The sequence below is a fragment of the Somniosus microcephalus genome, chromosome 3, assembly GCF_052327205.1.
Source record: "Somniosus microcephalus isolate GS21.2 chromosome 3, FLI_Smic_1.0, whole genome shotgun sequence".
NCBI classification, from domain to species: domain Eukaryota; kingdom Metazoa; phylum Chordata; class Chondrichthyes; order Squaliformes; family Somniosidae; genus Somniosus; species Somniosus microcephalus.
The window spans coordinates 120,683,169-120,705,447 of NC_140989.1; the positions used below are offsets into that span (position 1 = coordinate 120,683,169).

At 46.1% G+C, this 22,279-nt stretch overlaps 1 protein-coding gene across 1 annotated transcript in view; it reads right to left on the reverse strand.

Annotated features, from left to right (window-relative positions):
* The window catches only part of tmem181 (transmembrane protein 181), a 54,922-nt gene that overhangs the window by 21,531 nt on the left and 11,112 nt on the right, over positions 1–22,279 (reverse strand). Inside the window, exons 2-4 of the mRNA XM_085981540.1 lie at positions 12,898–13,020; positions 5,813–5,893; positions 277–376 (exon numbers count right to left, since the gene is read on the reverse strand). Of these exons, the coding sequence (XP_085837666.1) occupies positions 277–376; positions 5,813–5,893; positions 12,898–13,020 (304 nt within the window). The remainder of the gene's footprint in view (positions 1–276; positions 377–5,812; positions 5,894–12,897; positions 13,021–22,279) is intronic.

The following is a 22,279-nucleotide window of genomic DNA, read 5'->3' on the forward strand; positions in this document are numbered from 1 at the left end:
AAAAAAAAACCAGTTGCCAAAAAAAGGCCAGAACAGATAGAGTGAAAATGTTCTTTGTGAGCTCAGAATAACTTTGCAAAAGCCAGACCGCCACAGGAATAGCTCTGAACACTAAAATACATAAAGGCTGCAAACCTACTGCACCCTTGCTTGGTAAGGCAATTGACAGAATGAATGAAAACTTTGATAATACAAGGGGAAAAAATACTAAATTTAGAAAACAAAACATTCAATCCCATGCCAAGAAGTGCAACATCAAGCATCGCTGTCACGTACCATTATAAAGCAGTAACAAAGGAAGTAGGATGGACATCCATTTCTGTTCAATCGCCCAATCTCTCATTGAGAACTTCCTCAAAGAGTGAGCAAACAGGCACTGTGGAATCAACACAAGATTCTTCAGGGATTACCAGCACAGGCATGAGAACATTTCAATCAACATTATCACAAACTTAGGAGTAAACGGTCACTTTGGCAGGAACCAAAACTTTTCCAAATTTTAACTCGACACCAGTTCCAAATGCTTTATGCTCATGAACATTTTCCATTTACGAATGGACCTCCCATGGTGTTGTTCACAGCTGGTGAGGTTGGGCGTGGGGCCAGTAGGGTGCAGCGAGAAGGCTTCTTCAAATGACCAGGGAGGCCGAGTTGGGCCAGGCTGGGAGTGGGGTTAGTCAAGATTGCCAAGGGAGCTCCTACTATTGGAGTGTCCTTGGTGGGTGGCAAGTGTGGGAGAATTCTTGTTGTGGGGCAGCAGGGGGGGTAGTCCTGGAAGCAGAAACAGAACACGGTGTGGAAAGTAACAACTGTTTCTGAAATTAATTGCTAGATGTGATTGCTCAGTGTTGATCACATGGTTTTTCTAGACCAATCAGCAATGTTACTGGAACCTTCTAATTATACAAGGTTAAAATCATACACACACATCATTTTTAATAATGAGCTGATGTCCCATGGCATTGCAAGTAGCCTGGGGTTGGAGCAGTTTCATTTTTATCAGGGTATAGAACACAGCAGGGAGTAGGGTCTGTATCCAAAAGAAATTTTAGAACTATCCTTAAAAGAACAGGTTTAAAAAAATAATAATTAATAGTGTACTGGCCGCGCTAGACGTGCTCCTATCTAGTTATCCAGCAAGTTAAACACTTATTCAAAAATAATTCTTTGTGAAGCCGTTTGCTGTTTTGAAGCTTTACTTGAACAAATTTTTGTGAAACTGTAAACAAAGATAAAGTATGTTTTGTACATAAACTGAGTACTATACATTCGATATTACATAAGATATAAACATATTTACAACAGTAGAATAGACTAATTGTATAACTAACTAACATTTGGGCTAACTTCTATAACTATCAAATATTAACCTTTTATAAACATAGTGTTATCAAAATACTACTCTGACAACGTTGCTATTATGCTAAGAAACAAAGATACTCACAGATATTGCGCTTGGCCTAACATATGAAATCAGATTACATTGGATTGTGAAACCCTTATGGAATCCTCCATTACTGCCAGGTTCTTCCTGGAATTCTACTTCCTGTGTTGCACAGGAAGAAAGGTACGAAGGTCAAATGACCTCTCACAGGAAGAAAGGTACGAAGGTCAAATGACCTGTTTCATACAAACACACTGCTAACACATAACCACCACCAGAGGGTGCTATCTGCACACATAAAATAGTCCATCGGTCCAGAACAAACAGCACGATTGGCCATTCACAAAGCATGCTACCACTTCCTGCTGGTAAGCCCCACCCTCTGTCCAGAACTTTATTGAACTCAGTAGAAAGTGCCAGCCTACAGCTGTATTTTGGGAGTTGAGTAACACGCAATGACATTCTGGGCATTATAGTCCGCTAGTATGACATGCATAGAGTGACACTGGTGGAGTAGAAGAATCTTCATTCAGGCAAGACCCAGGTACACAAAAGGCGCTGGGCAATGTAGCAGAGGGAGGTGTAGGCCTTTGCAGGTGAAACTTCGTGGAAGCACTTGTATCATACATTGGCTCCTTTTATGGGCAAGTTCACTGGCTGCAAGAGCAAAAACACCAGCCCCCCGGTTAGTGATGCCTCCCTTCCAGAGGAGCTTAACAACTTCTACGCTCACTTCAACAGGGAGCCAGCTACCAAAGCCTTGCCACCCCTAGAAGACCAGGTGCTCACTCTGTCGACCTCCAACGTAAGGGGTGTTCTACGCGGAGTGAACACACGAAAGGCTGCTGGACCGGATAGCATCCCTGGACGGGTACTCAAGGAATGTGCTGATCAGCTGGCTGATGTCTTCACCGCCATCTTCAATCTGTCATTGGCCCAGGAAGTAGTCCCTACATGCTTCAAGACCGCTACCATTATTCCTGTGCCAAAACAAACGGCTGTGACGTGCCTGAACGACTATCGACCTGTCGCACTCTCACCCATCATAATGAAGTGTTTCGAGAGACTGGTCCTGGCTCACATCAAAGCCAGTGTTCCCGCCTCTCTTGACCAACACCAGTTTGCCTATCGTGCAAACAGATCAATGGAGGATGCAATCACAACTGCTCTACACTCTGCACTGAATCACTTAGATGGTAAAGAGACCTACATCAGAATGCTGTTCATAGACTACAACTCAGCATTCAACACTATCGTCCCCAACAAGCTGGCCACCAAACTCCACATTCTTGGCCTGAACACTTCCCTCTGCAACTGGACCCTGGACTTCCTAACAAACAGACCCCAGTCTGTCAAATTAGGTAACCACACCTCCCCCCCCCCCCCCGACCCTGAACACGGGGGCCCCACAAGGATGTGTGCTGAGCCCCCTCCTCTACTCCCTCTTCACCCACGACTGTGTGGCTGTTCATGGTTCCAACACCATCATCAAGTTTGCGGATGATACCACGGTAGTAGGCCAGATCACCAACAACGATGAGTCAGCCTACAGGGAGGAGGTCCAGCATCTCGTGAAGTGGTGCGCCGATAACAACCTGGCCCTTAACATCAAGAAAACCAAAGAAATCATTGTGGACTTCAGGAAGTCTAAAGGCGGAAGTCACACCCCCATTCACATCAATGGGGCTGTGGTGGAAAGGGTGGACAGCTTTAAGTTCCTCGGAGTCCACATCACGGAAGACCTCTCCTGGTCCCTCAATACCTCCTCTCTGGTGAAGAAGGCCCAGCAGCGCCTATATTTCCTAAGGAGGCTGAAGGGATGTAACCTGTCACCCCTGATCCTCTCTAACTTTTACCGCTGCACAATAGAGAGCATCCTGACGAACTGTATCACAGTATGGTATGGCAGCTGTAGCTACTATGACCGGAAAGCCATGCAGCGGGTATTCAAAACTGCCCAACGCATTACCGGCACCCGGCTACCGACCATAGAGCACATATACCAGAAACGCTGTTTACGGAGGTCACGGACCATCATCAAAGACCCTACCCACCCCAGCCACAGTCTGTTCGCCCTCCTGCCATCTGGGAGACGCTACAGATGCATTCGCACCCGTACGACCAGATTTAGGAACAGCTTCTTTCCCAGGGCTGTCATCCTACTGAACTCCACAAATAAACTCTAAAGCCTGCACATCTACCAATGCACTTTATTATGGTTATGTTTATGTTAATGTATTACAAGCCAAATGTATGTTGAATGTTTAAATGTCTTAATCTAAATGTACACTCTCGGGAGCCGCAAGCCTACATTTCGTTGTACTGCACTTGTGCACTAACAATGACAATAAAGTTGATTATTATGATTATTATGAGTTTATGTTACAAAAGCAACTTCCAGTTATATAGTTCTTTAACTTAGAAAAATATCCCAAGGCATTTCACAGCGGTGTAATCAGACAACAAAAAAGAGATATAAGGCAGGATGACCATAAAGCTAGTCAAAGAGGTGAGTTTTAAGGAGGAGAGGGAACTGGATAGGTGAAAGGGTTTAGGGAGGGCATTCCAGAGCTTGGGGCCGAGACAGCTGAAGGGAGCCAATAGTGGGGTGAAGGGAGAGAAACAGCTACAAGAGGCTAAATTTGAAGAATGGCAAATGCTTGGGCTGGGGGGGGGGGGGGGGGGGGGGGGGCGGGGGCAGTGGAAGGTTGTCGAGCTGGGGAAGATTTGAGACATAGGGATAGGCAAGGTCGTGAAGGGATTTAATCACGAGGATTAAAATGTTAAATTGGAGACAGGGGAGCCAGTGCAGGTTTGTGAAGGAATAGGCTATATAACCTATTCAGAAAAAGACACCATCTTATGAAAGAATTCTGGCCTTATTAAAACAGGACAAGCTGAGTTTGGAAATTTAGAGACTTAACTATGAAATAGCTGTGAAAGCATTCTGACTATTGAGATAAGACAGTGGTTGACCCTGAATAAATAACATTATTGAAACAGAAGGTGAAGGGCTCCGACAGGCTGACCTTTGGGAACAAAAACAATGGTTCACCATGGATAAGGTGTTCTCATTTACACTTTGTAAAGAAGCACATAAGATAAGGAACATCTGCCCTCGTAAAGATGACAAAGTAAGGAACACCTGCCGTCATACCGTTTTTTATATGGTAAACTTAGAACACCTAGAGATGAGACATGATTCTGTAATGCTACCAGCTGATGTGGCAGAAAGATGACTAGAGATAATTAGCTTGCATCAGCAGAAAACCTTAAAGGAAATACCACTGGAAAAAGGTATAAATATTGAACTCTCAAATGGGCTAACAGACTCGCTTTAATCGGGCAAAGCGATTCTCGGCTTCAGAGGCGGCTCTGTAGCCTCCAACTCTTTGTACCTCGGGGATCAAAGGTATTTGATTTTGGTGGATATCCTGTAGAACACTTTAATAACTGTAATACTGTAGTGTTTAAAAGTAAGATTCTCTGATAATAAGATCGTATGTTTTCTCTTTTTGGAACTGTTAATGTTGCGATTGACTCACCAACTGTAAATTGCATGTCGGTTCTTTAATAAACCTATACATTTTTAGAATTGTCTCACGTAAGACTTCTGTATCAAAAACTCGCAAACTCAATCTCTGTACACTCTGGCGAGGAGTTGCAGAATTCTGGGGGAGTTTTCCAGACCCTCATAATATCCGGAACGTTACAGTTTAGCTAAACTTATTAAAAGTGCTATCTGGAGGACGGTAACATTCTCGGGTTGTTCCTTTCCTTTAGGAGAGATAGCCCAGACCTTTAGACCCAATTAAGCGTCTTTAGGATTCGGCTACCTCAAACTTTAGTTGAAAGTCTGAGAAATACGCCTGATCCGGGGTAGCCCTAAAGGGGCTAGGACTAGTAATTATCCCTTCAGGTTAGCAAGGACAGGAGAAATGGGTGAGTGAGACTTGGTGTGGCATAGGATACTGGCAGCAGAGTTTTAGACGACCTGAAGTTTACAAAGCAAGGAGAATGAGAGGCCTGCCAGGAGAGCACTGGAATAAATTGAGCTTGGCGGTGACAAAGGGATGGATGAGAGTTTCAGCAGCAGATGGGCTGAGGCTGGGGCAAAAGCAGATGACAATATAGATGGAACACAAAAATTAAGTGATATCAAAAGGAAGAGAGATGGAGAACTGGCCCAAAACTGACTTTGTTGCACACAAACATTTACAGTAGTGCTGATTGAAATGCCCTTTTCAATCAGTGCTATGACTGACACTACATTATCCATCAATTTAGATCACATCACCACCAAAAGGTGAAAATATATACGGTATAAAGCGGTGTGCATTTTGATATAAAGAGAGACTTTGAGCACCATCACTCCTAACATAGTCACGTACCAAAATACTAATTGTTAGTAGCACATGTTGTACTTACTGTGACCATGAAGGTGAAAACTACAAAGATAAATCGGAACCAGATTTCCACTTGTGAAAACGAGGCATTATACATCTTCAACTGTGGGGAGAAAATATAACACTAGCTATAAACGAGAGAGAAGGCAGCACCAGTACAGGTTTTAAACCTGACTTGCTTTTACTGCAAGCGCTAAATATCATGTAGTTATCATGCACTTTTAGTTGGATCAAAATTTAAGACAACCATTTGTAGCTTAAACATACCAGATATTTGATACAGCCACAACATTAAAATCTAGTCATTTTAATCTTGGTATACTGCTTAAAAATATACATTGAGCATGGAAAATCCCTAATCAACTGTAGATTATTTCTCAGTAAGCCTCCAGTAATGACACTATAATTAATTTGCTCATGCAAAAGTCATCATATGTCACAGCTGCTGCTGGTGCTGGATGTCGCCTATGTGCTTAGAACATTATAAATCAATAATAATTGGAGGACAAGTTCAACACAAATGTATTAGGTTGCATCTTTGTCAGACGCTCATTTTTCTTAAGTCATTAGAGGACACCAGCAGCACTTTCCCAACAGCATGGATCTTTCAGCACCACAACACAAGAGATGAGTACATATACTGTAGTTACCCCAACCCCACCAATTCAGCCAACAAGCTGGAGGACCCCAACTTCAGCCGAACACCAGGCTCCTTCATGCTGATCCCTATGAAAATGCTCCGCCCCCTAAGCTGAATATTACAAACGGAAAACAAAGTAACAAAGTTCCTACTTGTAAGATACCCTAGTCATGTATACTTAGGTTTAGGATTTGGTTTAATCTCATTAGGGTCTTTGCTTTCTTTATACATAAAGATGACTTGTGGATTTGTTCTGTAGCTAGAAATAATGAAATGGTTAAAGTTGGTCATTCCCAGGATGCTTTAGGGTTTAATGAGTCAGGATACAATTTAGCTGATTGTGCTACTTAGCTTCTGCTGAAAGTGCAGAACGTGAGATTCGCGCCTGTTGACTTTTTAAATCGCTACATTGTTAAATGAAAGCGCCACGATAGTCTTGAGATAAGGAAATGGGACAATAAGCTCAGGATGATTAGTTACATTCCAAATTGTAAATAAGTTGGCATCTGGTGTTTTGTAGGAACTACCTCATTTCTGGGAGTCTTGCTCACAATAACTCTTCAGGATATAATGAATCATCTAGGACAGTGTGCGCAACTAGAGGCCTTTTAAGATCTGGAGTTTTCCTTCACAATTTGCAGAGTCAGGATTGAAAAAGGTTATGTGGGAGAAATTTGGTATCATCCCGTTTGGGGTGCAATTATTGGCCGGGCGCAAAATTTAGCGCCTGGCGCTAATTATCCCCTCCAACTGCAAACTTGGCTTCTATCGCCCCTGGAGGCGATTGGAGCGCTAAATCAGGCGCGACACACCTCTCAAGGCGCTAACGCCGAGGAGCGAGGCTCTACCTCAGAGTGCTGGCGAAGCTCATGTGATGTCAGTCAGCAATGGAACTCAGACACACTGGCACCGGCCAGTTCTTAAAGGGGAGGGTCGATCTTGCTCTTCATCCAAACCCTGCTCATTGCAGCCTTGAATCTCGGCCTGGAGAGACCGGTGCATCAAATCTGCTGGAAGAAACAATGGAGAGGCCCAGGGAAAGAGCTCAGAGTGCAGCCCCCATAGACTCTTCTAAATCGATGCAAGGAAGATCAAATCAAAATGAACCTGCAAAGTGCTGCTCAGTACCCAAAACACAGCGTTGAATATCTCCAGAAGTCTCTCTCTCTCACTCAGAATGCATGGTGCAAAAATGTCGCCAACAAAAAAAGGCAGGAAGCGGTCGCCTTTAAATAGCGCTCCCCCTGTCCCTTCCAGACTGTAAAACGCTTCCCTCAACCTGTTGTTGCTAGCGGCAGGCGTTAAGGCAGGGGGCGCCACTCAATATCCGGTCCGGGGCGCTACACGCTCGACTGACATCACGATTTGCGGGCGGAGATCGTGGCGGTAGTGTTTAGCGCTGCCGCAAAATGTCTGGTCAATTCCGCGAGTGCCGCAAACATCGCCGCGCCCGGGCGATGTTTGCGCCGCCTCTTAAGGCGCTAACGGGAGGCGCAAACCAACCGAAATCCGCCCCCCCCCCCCCACCACCAATGTCTCTACCCGGGGGAAAACAGGGCAATTGCGTTTATTTCTCTGCATGTCTACTACTTAGACACATTGCATGTGTCAAAGACTTGGTTGAACCCAATAAATGGATTACTTAGCAATCATATTTGGTGTCAGGTTCGAATTTTCTTAGAGTGGCAAATGCAAAGCTAATAAAAAATTGATGATCAGCTCGATGGAAAAGAAACAAGCAGGTTTTACTTTCCTGGATCACTGGGCCTGCTTCTGGGAAAGGTGGGACTTGTACAAGTCGGACGGGTTGCACCTGAACCAGAGCGGGACAAATATCCTTGCAGGGAGGTTTGCTAGCACTGTTTGGGGGGGGTTTAAACTAACTTGGCAGGGGGATGGGATACAGAGGGGAGCTGAAATAGGGGGTGATGTGCTGCCAATTATAGGGAAAAAAACAAGTCAGCTTGGTAGACAGGGCAAATATATAAGGGCAAGGCTGGATGGCATCTATTTTAATGCAAGGAGTCTTGCAAATAAGGTGGATGAACTGAAGGTGTTGATAAACACATGGGAGTATGATATTGTTGCTATCACGGAGACATGGTTGAGGGAGGGGCAAGACTGGCAGCTCAATATTCCGGGGTACAGAATCTTCAGGCGAGACAGAGGGGGAGGTATAAGGAGGGGGTGTCGCAATATTAATTAAGGAGTCAATTACTGCAGTAAGGAGGGATGATATATTAGCAGGTTCCTCTAATGAGGCCATATGGGTGGAGCTTAAAAACAAAAAGGGGGCAAGCACTTTGCTGGGAGTGTACTATAGGCCTCCAAACAGTCAGGGGGAGATAGAGGAACAGATATGTAGGCAAATCTCAGAGAAATGTGCAAATAATAGGGTAATAATAATGGGGGATTTCAACTTCCCCAATATTAACTGGGATAGTCAGAGTGTGAAAGGCTCAGAGGGTGTAGAGTTCTTAAAGTGCATCCAGGAGAGCTTTTTGAGGAGCATGTAGAAAGTCCTACAAGAGAGGGGGCGGTACTGGACCTAATTCTAGGGAATGTGGCCGGCCAAGTGGAAAAAGTGCTAGTAGGTGAGCACTTTGGTGACAGTGACCATAATATGGTGAGATTTAAGGTGGTCATGGAAAAGGACAGGGATGGGCCGGAAATAAAGGTTCTAAATTGGGGGAAGGCCGATTTTAATAGGATAAGGCAGGATCTGGCCAAAATGGACTGGGATCAGCTACTTGTAGGAAAATCCGCATCAGAGCAATGGGAGGCTTTCAGAAGGGAGATTGAGATCATACAATGGCAACATGTTCCCGTAAAGGTCAAGGGTGGTTCCAAAAACCACAGGGAACCTTGGATGTCAGGGGATATACGAGAATGGATTAGGAAAAAAAGGAGGGCTTTTGGCAGATACAAAAGGCTAAAGACGGAGGAAGCCCTAGAGGAGTACAAAAAGTGCAGGGGGATACTTAAAAAAGAAATTAGGAGATCAAGGAGGGGCCATGAAATAACACTGGCGAGCAAAATAAAGGAAAATCCTAAGATGTTTTATAAGTATATTAAGGGTAAGAGGATAAATAGGGAAAAAATAGGGCCCATTAGGGACAAAAGTGGCAATCTCTGTGTGGAGCCGGAAGATGTAGGAAGGGTTCTAAATGAATTTTTTGCATCTGTTTTCACTATGGAGAAGGACGATGTAGACATAGAAATAGGGCGGGGGGACTGTGATATGCTCGAACATATTAACATCGAGAGGGAGGAGGTATTGGCGGTTTTAGCAGGCCTAAAAATGGATAAATCCCCAGGCCCAGACGAAATGTATCCCAGGCTGCTGTGTGAGGCAAAGGAAGAGATTGCGGGGGCTCTAACACACATATTCAGGACCTCTCTGGCCACAGGGGATGTGCCAGAGGACTGGAGAACCGCTAATGTAGTACCATTATTCAAGAAGGGAAGTAGGGAAAAACCAGGGAACTACAGGCCAGTGAGCCTAACATCAGTGGTAGGAAAATTATTGGAAAAAATTCTGAGGGACAAAATTTGTCTCCACTTGGAGAGGCAAGGATTAATCAGGGATAGTCAACATGGCTTTGTCAAGGGAAGATCGTGTCTGACTAATTTGATTGAATTTTTTGAGGGGGTGACTTGGTGTGTGGATGAGGGTAACGCAGTGGATGTGGTGTACATGGATTTCAGTAAGGCCTTCGATAAAGTCCCGCACAGGAGACTGGTCAAGAAGGTAAGAGCCCATGGAATCCAGGGTGCCTTGGCACATTGGATACAAAACTGGCTTAGTGGCAGAAGGCAGAGGGTGATGGTCGAAGGTTGCTTTTGTGACTGGAAGCCTGTGGCCAGTGGGGTACCACAGGGATCGGTGCTGGGTCCCTTGCTGTTTGTGGTCTACATTAATGACTTGGATATGAATGTAAAAGGTATGATCAGTAAGTTCGCGGATGATACAAAAATTGGTAGGGTGGTAAATAGCGAGGAGGGTAGTCTCAGTCTGCAGGACGATATAGATGGGTTGGTCAGATGGGCGGAACAGTGGCAAATGGAATTTAACCCGGAAAAGTGCGAGGTGATGCACTTTGGGGGAACTAACAAGGCAAGGGAAGACACAATGAATGGTAAGGCCCTAGGCAAGACGGAGGGTCAGAGGGATCTGGGTGTGCAAGTACACAGATCCCTGAAGGCGGCGGAACAGGTGGATAAGGTGGTAAAAAAGGCATATGGGATACTTGCCTTCATTAGCCGAGGCATAGAATATAAGAGCAAGGAGGTTATGATGGAGCTGTATAAAACACTGGTTAGGCCACAGCTGGAATACTGTGTGCAGTTCTGGTCGCCACACTACAGGAAGGATGTGAACGCTTTGGAGAGGGTGCAGAGGAGATTCACCAGGATGTTACCAGGGCTGGAGCGCTTCAGCTATGAAGAGAGACTGGGCAGATTGGGTTTGTTTTCCTTGGAGCAGAGGAGGCTGAGGGGGGACATGATTGAGGTGTACAAAATTATGAGGGGCATAGATAGGATGGATACTGAGGAGCTTTTTCCCTTAGTAGAAGGGTCAATAACTAGGGGGCATAGATTCAAGGTAAAGGGCGCGAGGTTTAGAGGGGATTTGAGAAAGAACTTTTTCACCCAGAGGGTGGTTGGAGTCTGGAACTCACTGCCTGAAAGGGTTGTGGAGGCAGAAACCCTCACAACATTTAAGAAGCATTTGGATGAGCACTTGAAATGCCATAGCATACAAGGCTACGGACCAAATGCTGGAATATGGGATTAGATTAGACAGGGCTTGATGGCCGGCGCGGACACGATGGGCCGAAGGGCCTCTATCCGTGCTGTATAACTCTATGACTCTAAACAAGGAAACCAGGCACCTACAGCCACTGTCGCCATTCCTACGCCCCTTTAAAACAGGACCGGATTAGACCACCAGTAAAACTGCTGGGCTTGTTCTCAGCAGCAACTAACCTTCTCTCCCACCCCTCACCAATGCAACTCTTCAAGGTTCAAGCAGGCCGGCTGAACTAAAACCTGGTGGCACCCCACCCACAACTGGCTCCTCTGCAGACTGCCAACTAAGAACTCCCCAGACTTCCCTGCCCCATCGTATCCAAACACCCAACTTGATCCACATCTGCGAAGCCAAGTGCCATTTGTAGTGGTTATTGGCCCAATCCTCAGAAGGAAGCAGAGTCTACTGCCTCAAATGCAATGCCCCAACACAAAAATTGCTATTGTGTTTATATAAAAATATATAGCAAAAAAGGATGCTTGGTTATCACAAAGTATATCTTTGACTGTTCATGATTTTGTTATGAACTCAAAGACTAGACTGATTCCCCAAAATTTAACATCGCAAAATTACAATTATAATCTACTCAAGATTTGGCATTTAGGACTTCTGAACACGTCAAGTACTTCCTTATTCAGAGCAGAAATACTCTCAATCTACTGCAGATTAAATTCCCTAATCCCTCAGTGATTACATCATTGTACATCATCTGAATGCACCATCCCAGCTGCCAGCGTCAGGGCAATGCCCACTCCCATCACAACACTCTTCACTTGATTTTTGTGTTTTAAATAAAACGGTTGACATTCAGTGACAATGAGATCAGGCTCAGTTGGAATGCTCCTGAAGGCAAATAACCTGCTGATACTGTGCCAGCCCACACATGGAGAATGGCTACTTGGGCAAGGTACCAGTGGGTGAATGCCACCCATGGGACCATACCCCAGTCATGAGTCAGCACCTTTGGAAGAGATAGGGGGCAAACTAGAAGAGGGGAAGAGGAAGAAATATATATTTTTAAATATGCACCATGAATAATAATGGGAATGCAGGAATTATTACAATGAAAATAATCTTGTTGCAGAGGGTGCTTCCCAACATTAAGCTTTACTCTTGCAGATTGCGTGATCTGAAGCCTCAACTTTTGCAGCAATAAATTCCACACATCTAATTTTCTCTAATCACTCAAAGGCATCCAATAGTTTAACTTCACTAACATGATACAGGGTAGCACCTATGCAATGCCAACTCATTGTCTCTTTGTCAAGGTACAGGAAGGTGGCATAATAAGAGGCAGTCTTCAGAAGAGGGGGGGAAATTGTAGGAAGGAGGAAAAAAAAAACAGAAATGAAAATGAAAGAGGACTCGGGAAACCCAGTTATAAAAAAAGTATTTAGAAGTTTGAATTTCTGAATCTACATCTTAAAATCAGAGGCTGTTCAAGAGGATGTGCAAGATACATTTGTGATAAAACTGAATGCTACTCACCATTTTAAACTGTTGAACATTATAACTAAATAAGGGATCTATGACCCGTCTGATTAAGTTTATCGTTTGTAGTTCAGTCTAAAGATTTATTTAAATACAGAAAAACACTATTACTCAGAGGAAAATGCCTGAAAATCAGGCTTACAAAAATAGATGGTTTACTTACAGTGAAATTCACATCCTTTATTGAAAACTGAGAATCTTCTAGATTTTGGAAGGTGACCGTAATCATGTACTCTGTGTAGTTCAGATAACCAAGGTGTAGCACAATTATTTCATCACAGAGCCACTTAAAAAAAAACAATTTAAAAATGCACATTAGTTGATTTCTAACATTGAAACTAAAATGTTCTGTGACCATGTAATTTCATGGTCCATAGTGACTGACTTATTATGGCAAGAAATAGTACAGGTAGACTACCTTTTATCTGAACTTCCGAAAACCGAAACCCTCTAAAAACCGAAGGTTTTTTCGTTCAGCGTAAGTCGTGCGCACGACATGACCAGAGTGGCGCACGACCCCGACCCCCGCCGACGACCCCCCGCGGACCCCCCCCCCCGCCGACCCCGACTCCCGCCGGCGCAGACACGATGGGCCGAAGGGCCTCTTTCTGTGCTGTAAAACTCTATGACCCACCCCCGACAAATTTCCCAGTCTTATAAAATACCTTCCGAAATCCGAAATTTTCCGAAAACCGAAACACGGCTGGTCCCGAGGTTTTCGGATAAAGGATAGTCTACCTGTATATCCATTAAAAACTGTGTATGCACGCACTTCCTGCCATCACGATTTTTCGCCACACTTGTCAAAACTTAACACTGAAGCTTCCTATGTAAACATTTAAAACCCTGTAGTAATGTAGTTGCAGGCTCTGGCCAGTAGGTAATATTGTGGCAAAAGCAAAATACTGCAGATGCTAGAAATCTGAAGTAAAGACAGAAAATGCTGGAAATACTCAGCAGGTCAGGCAGCATCTGTGGAGAGAGGAGAGAACATTTCAGGTCAATGACCTTTCCACAGAACTAGAAAAAGTTAAGACGCAACAGGTTTTAAACAAGTAGAGGCAGGGAAAGGGGGAGGGGAAAAAAGAACAAAAGAGAAGGTCTCTGATAGGGTGGAAGGCAGGAGTGCTTAAATGTCAAAAGGGATGATGAGGCAAGGCAAAATATAGTGTTAATAGGACAAGAAAGAAACAGTGGGTCTAGAGGAACTGTAAATGACCACAGCAGAATCATGACCAACAGCTGTTGTCCGAAAAAATGGGAGCGGTGGTTATGTTCTGAAAATGTTGAACTCAATGTTGAGTCTAGAAGGCTGTAAAGTGCCTAATCGAAAGATCAGGTGCGGTTCCTCTAGCTTCCATTGAGCTTCATTAGAACAGTGTAGGAGGCCGAGGACAGAGAAGGAGTGGGGCGGAGAATTAAAATGACGAGACCGGAAGCTCAGGTCACGTTTGCGGACTGAATGGAGGGGTTCCACAAAGCAATCATTCAATCTGCGTTTGGTCTCCCCCAATGTGCCCATCGTGAGCAGCGAATACAGTATACCAAATTGAAAGAAGTAGAAGTCAATTGCTATTTCACCTGGAAGAAGTGTTTGGGGTCCTGGATGGTGGAAAGAGGCGATAAAAGGGCAGGTGTTGCATCTCCTGCGCTTGCATGGAAGGTGTCATGGGAAGGGGAGGGGTTTATTGAAGGTGATTGAAGAGTGGACAAGGGTGTCATGGAGGGTACGGTCCCTTCGGAATGCTGAAAGGGGAGGGGGAAGATGTGTTTGATGGTGGCATCACATTGGAGGTAGTGGAAAATGATCCATTGAATGTGGAGGCTAGTGGGGTGAAAGGTGAGGACAAGGGGAACCCTTTCGTGGTTCTGGGAGGGAGGGGAGGGGTGAGAGCAGAAGTGCGGGAAATGGGATGGATACAGTCGAAGCCCTGTTAACTGAGGATTCCTCTCCGCCATGGTTAAGGAAAAAGGAAGACATATCGGAAGCACAAGTATGGAAGGTGGCATCGTCATAACAGATGCGACAGTAACGGAGAAACTGGGGGAATGGAATAGAGTCCTTACAGGAACCGGGGTGGGAGGAAGAGTAATCAAGGTAGCTGTGGGAGTCAGTGGGCTTATAGTAGATATTGGTTGACAGCCTATCCCCAGAAATGGAGGTCGAGAAGTCAATGAAGGGAAGAGTTGGAGATGGACCGTGTGAAGGCGAGGGAGGAGTGGAAATTGGAAGCAGTGAAAGAAATTTTCCAGATTAGGGAGAGAGCAGTAGGCAGCCCCGCCACAGTTATCAATGTACCGGAAAGAGAGGTGAGGAAGAGGATCGGAACGAAGAATGTTCCACGTATCCCACAAAAAGGCAGGCATAGCTAGGACCCATACAGATTCCCATAGCAACACCTTTTATTTGGAGGAAGTGAGTGGAGTCAAAGGAGAAGTTGTTCAATGTAAGAACAAGTTCAGCCAGGCATAGGATGGTAGTGGTTAATGGGGACTGGTTGGGCCTCCGTTCAAGGAAGAAGCAGAGGGCCCACAGGCTGTCCTGGTTGGGGATGGAGGTGTAGAGGGACTGGACATTCATGAAAAGATAATACTGTGGAGTGAGTTTCTGAATTTCCTCTCCCAACTCCATCTTGTATATAAAAAACACTAACTGTCTGCTGGCAATTTACTCGTCTCATAGAAACAATGATCATGAATAGGCAGATACTGAAAACTGTAGGCCAGATAATGATTGTGATATTGCAATACAAACAGAGACCAAGTCCCAATTCTAAGCAGCTTTACTAACTCAAACTTATTACTGATACTACATTTTGAGTGTTAGAATATACAGTGGCTTTGTCATTTCCAAGTATCACAGCAATAAGTATATTCTAGTATCACTGGCTCTTCCCATCACATGACAGCATATAACTGAAGACTGCATTACTACTGATATTCTGGCTCCTTTTCCGGTGTGGCATACGACTGTTGCAGCCTTCAGAGAACAATTACAGCAGAGACAGTGGCTTCCAGTTACCATAAATACACTGCCACATCATAACTACCATGGTCCACTCGCCTGCTTCAAGCGGTTATCAGAGCCACCTAGACTAACTTGATTGAGTTTTTTGATGAGGGCAGTGTCTTGATGTTGTGTATATGGGCCTAGAAATTGGGTATAGCCCGGCTTGAGGCGTTGGAACTGGCACTGCGCAAAGTTTATAGCCAGACGAAACTTATCGCCGCCTGGCGCGATATTGGGTTGCATCGCCCCTAAAGGTGATTGAGGCGCGAACTCAGGCGTTACACGGGACTCCTAAGGTGCTAAACTTCCGGCGCAACCCAATATTGGAGCGGACGGGCTCAGCGCAGGTGCTCTCAATTACCGATGACCACGAGACTTCCAGGCGCCGGCTTGCTCTTAAAGGGGTGGGTCAGTCAGCTTCAGCATCCACACTCTGTGCCTTGTAGGCCTCAGAATCGGCGCAGGCCCTTCTCTGGCGATAAAAACTTGGACCAGATGGAGAAGGTGAGACAGAGAGCAGAGCGCTTCATCAATGAGGCTCTGGAGCAATTGGTGGCCGCAGTGGAGCGCCGGCGAGATGTTCTCTACCCAGACAATGGCAGGAGGCCGAATCATAAGGACTACCAACGAGCTTGGAGGGATGTATGCCAGAGGGTCAACTCCAGCAGCATGGTGACCAGGAGCCCGGTCCAATGCAGAAAGAAATTCAACGACCTCACTCGGGTCGTGAGGGTGGGTGTTGTTCCTGCAAACTTCTGCATCCCTTCATTTGCACCTGACTTTATGGCTACAGGGTGGCCTGTGCCCCATTGGCCATCTGCCAGCAAGCACCCATGGCCCTTTCTGGGCACACACATGCACATTTGACTCAGGGCGTCATGTAAGGGCTCTTGCACCATGGGGGGCATGAGATGATCAGTCAGGGCATCAGGTAACATAACTTCCCCTCCTTTCCCCTGCAGTCCATGCTGGCGAGGATTGGCAAAGACCAGCTTCGCACCGGTGGAGGACCTCCACAAGTGGTCACTCTCACGGATCTCGAGGAGAGAGTCCACCAGATTCTTGGAGGACGCCCGAGTGGTCCTGTAACCACTGCAGCTACCGACCCCATTGTCGACAGCGATGGTAAGGTTCTCACCTCTTACAACTGTCTCCTTCGACTTGTTGCCCCCGCCAGCATGCTTTCTCACTGTCGACCCATGTCATAGCCTTGCTGTAATCTGGCATCCCTTGCTGCGAACCTGTCCTTTTGCTAAAGCCACTCTTCCACCTCCCTGCTTTCAGATGCTGCATCACCAGCTCGGGAGCCGGGCCCTCAAGCTGCCAGTGCCAGTGCCTCCGAAGGCTCAATGAGAAAATTACTGTCCAACAGAAGGTCAGCAACTCTCTCCAGCAACGATCAGGATGGCCAGCCCAAATGGCTGCAGCTTTTATACTAGTGCTGTCCCCTTTAAATAGCACCCCCCGAGTCCGAGAAGGGCCTGGGAACGCTCCATCCAACTGTCACTAATAGTGCCAGGTGGAAAGGTTGCGGGCGCCACCGAATATCCGGTCCGGGGCGCAAAAATGGCATTGCACACTGAAATGACGTCATGATCTGCCTGCGCCTGCAAAGAGTTAGCGCCAGCGCTAAAATCATACTCAATATGGGAGGTGGCGCTATATTCACAGCGCCCGCCCAAAAATTGGGTAACGCCCCAATTCTCGGGCTCTTTAGGCGCTAATCGCTGGCACTACCAACCGAATTTCTAGGCCATGGACTTTTAAAAGGCGTTTGATAAAGTACCACATATTAGGCTTGAGTGCAAAACTGAAGCCCATGGGATAAAAGGGGCAGTAGCAGCATGGATACAAAATTGGCTAAGGGAAAGAAAACAGAGTTGTGGTGAATGTCTGTTTTTCAAACTGGAGGGATGTATACAGTGGCATTCCCCAAGGTTCAGTACTAGGACAGCTGCTGTTTTTGATATACATTAATGACTTGGAGTTGAGGGTACAGGGCACAATTTCAAAATTTGCAGATGGCACGAAACTTGGAAGTGTAGTAAACAGTAAGGAAGATAGTAATAGACTGCAAGAGGGCATAGATAGGCTGTTGGAATGGGCGGGCACATGGCAGATGAAATTCAACTCAGTTAAGTGTGAGGTGATACATTTTGGTAGGGAGAATGAGAGACAAACAATACATGCTAAATGATACAATTTTAAAGGGGGTACAAAAACAGTCAACTGGGGGGACTTTGTGCACAAATCTTTGAAGGTGGCAGGACTGGTTAACAAAGCAGTTACGGGAATGGTAGCATAGTGGTCATGTCACTAAGCTAGTAATCCAGTGGCCTGGACTAATGATCCAGACATGTGAGTTCAAATCCCACCATGGCAGCTGGGGAATTTAAATTATATAAATCTGGAATAAAAAGCTAGCATCAGTAATGGTAACAATGAAACGATCGGATTGTTGTAAAAACCCATCTGGTTCACTAATGTCCTTTAGGGAAGGAAATCTGCCGTCCTTACCTGGTCTGGCCTATATGTGACTCCAGGCCCACAGCAATGTGGTTGACCCTTAACTGCCCTCTGAAATGGCCTAGCAAGCCACTCAGTTGTAACAAACTGCTATGAAACACACGGACAGATCACTCGGACATGGCAACGACATAACCAGCCCAGTCGACCCTGCAAAGTCCTCCTCATCAACATCTGGGGACTTGTGCACACAGACTAATGGAGGGTGTCCTTAGTGTGAAGACGGTACTTTGTACCTGACAGTCATACTCACAGAATCATACCTTTCAGCCAATGTCTCAAACTCCTCCATCTTCATCCCTGTCCCACCGGCACAGTGGTATACAATCGGGAAGGAGTGGCCCTGGGAGTCCTCAACATTGACTCCAGACCCCATGAAGTCTCATGGCTTCAGGTCAAGCATGGGCAAGTAATCCTCTTGCTGATTACCACCTTCCGCCCTCCCTCAGCTGATGACTTCTCCATGTTGAACATCACTGGGAAGAAGCACCGAGAGTAGCAAGGGCACAGAATGTACTCTGGGTGGGGGACTTCAATGTCCATCACCAAGAGTGGCTCGGTAGCCCACTCTGACCGAGCTGGTCGAGTCCTGAAGGACATAGTTGCCAGTCTGGGCCTGCGACAGGTGGTGAAAGAACCAACACAAGGGAAAAACCTACTTGGCCTCGTCCTCACGAATCTACTGTTGCAGATGCATCTGTCCATGATAGTATTGGTAGCAGTGACCACCGCACAGTCATTGTGGAGACGAAGTCCCGTCTTCACACTGAGGACACCCTCCATCGTGTTGTGTGGCACTACCACCGTGCTAAATGGGATAGATTCAGAACTGATCTATCAGCTCAAAACTGGGCATGCATGAGGCACTGTGGGCTATCAGCAGCAGCAGAATTGTAGTCCACCACAATCTGTAACCTCATGGCCCGGCATATCATCCCTCACTCTACCATTACCATCAAGTCAGGGGACCAACCTTGGTTCAATAAGGAGTGTAGAAGAGCATGCCAGGAGCAGCACTAGGCATACCTAAAAATGAGGTGCCAACCTGGGGAAGCTGCAACACAAGACTACATGCATGCTACAAAGCAGAAGCAGCATGCTATCAATAGGGCTATGCGATCCCACAATGAACAGATCAGATCAAAGCTCTGCAGTCCTGAATGGTGGTGGACCATTAAACAACTAATGGGAGGAGGCGGCTCCATGAATATCCCCATCCTCAATGATGGTGGAGCCCAGCACATGAGTGCAAAAGACAAGACTGAAGCGTCTGCAACCATCTTCAGGCAGAAGTTTAGAGTGGACAATCCATATCGGCCTACTCCCAAGGTCCCCAACATCACAGAAGCCAGTCTTCAGCCAATTCGATTCACTCCACGTGATATCAAGAAACAGCTGAGCGTACTGGATACAGCAAAGGCTATGGGCCGCGTCAACATCCCGGCTATCATGCTGAAGACTTGTGCTCCAGAACTAGCCATGCCTCTAGCCAAGTTGTTCCTGTGCAGCTACGACACTAGCATCTATCCAACAGTGTGGAAAACTGCCCAGATATGTCCTGTCCACAAAAAGCAGGACAAATCCAATCCGGCCAATTACTGCCCTATCAGTCTAGTCTCAATCATCAGCAAAGTGCTGGAAGGCGTCGTTGACAGTTCTATCAAGCAGAACTTACTCAACAATAACCTGCTCACTCATGCCCAGTTTGGGTTCTGCCAAGACCACTCGGCTCCCGACCGCATTACAGCCTTGGTCCAAACATGGACAAAGGAGCTGAATTCCAGAGGTAATGTGAGAGTGACTGCCCTTGACATCAAGGCAGCATTTGACCAAGTGTGGCATCTTCAAGAAGCCCTAGTAAAACAGAAGTCAATGGGAATCGGAAGGGCGGGGGGGGGGGGTGGAGAAACTCTCCACTGGCTGGAGTCATACCTAGCACAAAGGAAGATGGTGGTGGTTGAAGGTCAATCATCACAGCCCCAGGACATCGCTGCAGGAATTCCTCAGGGCAGTGTCCTAGGCCCAGCCATCTTCAGCTGCTTAATCAATGACCTTCCCTCCAACATAAGGTCAGAAAGGGGGATGTTCGCTGATGACTGCACAGTGTTCAGTGCCATTCACAACTCCTCAGATAATGAAGCAGTCCATGCCCGCATGCAACAAGACCTGGACGACGTTCACACTTGGGCTGATAAGTGGCAGGTAACATTCATGCCACAGAAGTGCCGGCAATGACTATCTCCAACAAGCGAGAGTCTAACCACAGCCCCATGACATTCAACGGCATTACCATCGCTGAATCCCCCACCATCAACATCCTGGGGGTCACCATTGACCAGAAACTTAACTGGACCAGCCACATAAATACTGTGGCAACAAGAGCAGGTCAGAGGCTAGGTATTCTGCGGCAAGTGTCTCACCTCCTGACTCCCCAAAGTCTTTCCACCATCTACAAGGCACAAGTAAGGAGTGTGATGGAATACTCTCCACTTGCCTGGATGAGTGCAGCTGCAACAACACTCAAGAAGCTCGACACCATCCAGGACAAAGCAGCCCGCTTGATTGGCACCCCATCCACCACCTTAAACATTCACTCCCTCCACCACCGGCGTACCGTGGCTGCAGTGTGTACCATCGACAAGATGCACTGCAGCAACTCGCCAAGGCTTCTTTGGCAGCACCTCCCAAACCCACGACCTCTTCCACCTAAAAAGGACAAGGGCAGCAGGCGCATGGGAACACCACCAAGTTCCCCTCCAAGTCACACACCAGCCTGACTTAGAAGTATATCGCCGATCCTTCATCGTCGCTGGGTCAAAATCCTGGAACTCCCTACCTAACAGCACTGTGGGAGTACCTTCACCACACAGACTGCAGCGGTTCAAGGCGGCGGCTCACCACCACCTTCTCATGGGCAATTAGGGATGGGCAATAAATGCTGGCCTTGCCAGTGACACCCACATCCCACAAAACGAATTTTAAAAAAAGTTAAGCATATGGGATCCTGGTCTTTCTAAATAGAGGCATCGTGTACAAAAGCCAGGAAGTTATGCTAAACCTATATAAAACACTAGTTCGGCCCCAGCTGGAGATTTGTGTCCAATTCTGGGCACCGCACTTCAGGAAGTACATGAAGGCTTCGGAGAGGGTACAGAAGAGATTTACTAGAATGGTTCCAGGGATGTGGGATTATAGTTACTTGGATAGAGTGGAGAAGCTGAGGTTGTTCTCCTTAGCACAGAGTAGGCAAAAAATAAATTTTTATAGGGGTGTTTAAAATCATAAAGGGTTTAGATAAAGTAAATAAAGAGAAACGGTTTCCAATGGCTGAAGGGTGGATAACGAGAGGGCACAAATTTAAACTTGATTGGTGAACGAACAAGCCATGCTTCACACCAGTTTGCCAGACTAAATATGTACAGAAGTGGTTCCCAACCTCAGCAGTTATGTAAGGTAGTCCATGCAAGTCATACTGTAACGGGCACCAATACTTGGGAGAGGCCTGTCCTCATCACTGGGGAACAGAAGGGGGGGGGGGGGGGGGGAGGAGAAAAAAGTGTGCAAATTGACCTCCGTAACCCCTTGTTGTTCAATTACGCACATAGGAGGGGCGGAGGGTAGTACCACCCCTTTTAATGCAGCCTTGATAAATTCTTCCATGTCTGCCGAACTGGGGTAATTTTGGATGCAATCAGCAATCTGGGCTAAAATTGCACTAGTTTTTAAAGAAGTGTTTTGCTCAACTTTCCACTCAAACTCAATTCTATATCGCCGAAGACAAAATCTTCCATCAACCAGCGCAATCGGGAAATGCTTTTTCCTTGATATATTTATGAGTGATAACCTGGTGCAGTTTTATTAATGCAACTGAAAATGGGTTTAATCACAAAAAATAAACATTTTAAATCAGTGTCTAGTCTACCACCTGTGAGTAACCCAAATTTAAGTAACTGAAAAGGACTTTAAAAATTATACATAACCTTTTACTAGTTACATTGGTGTACATTAG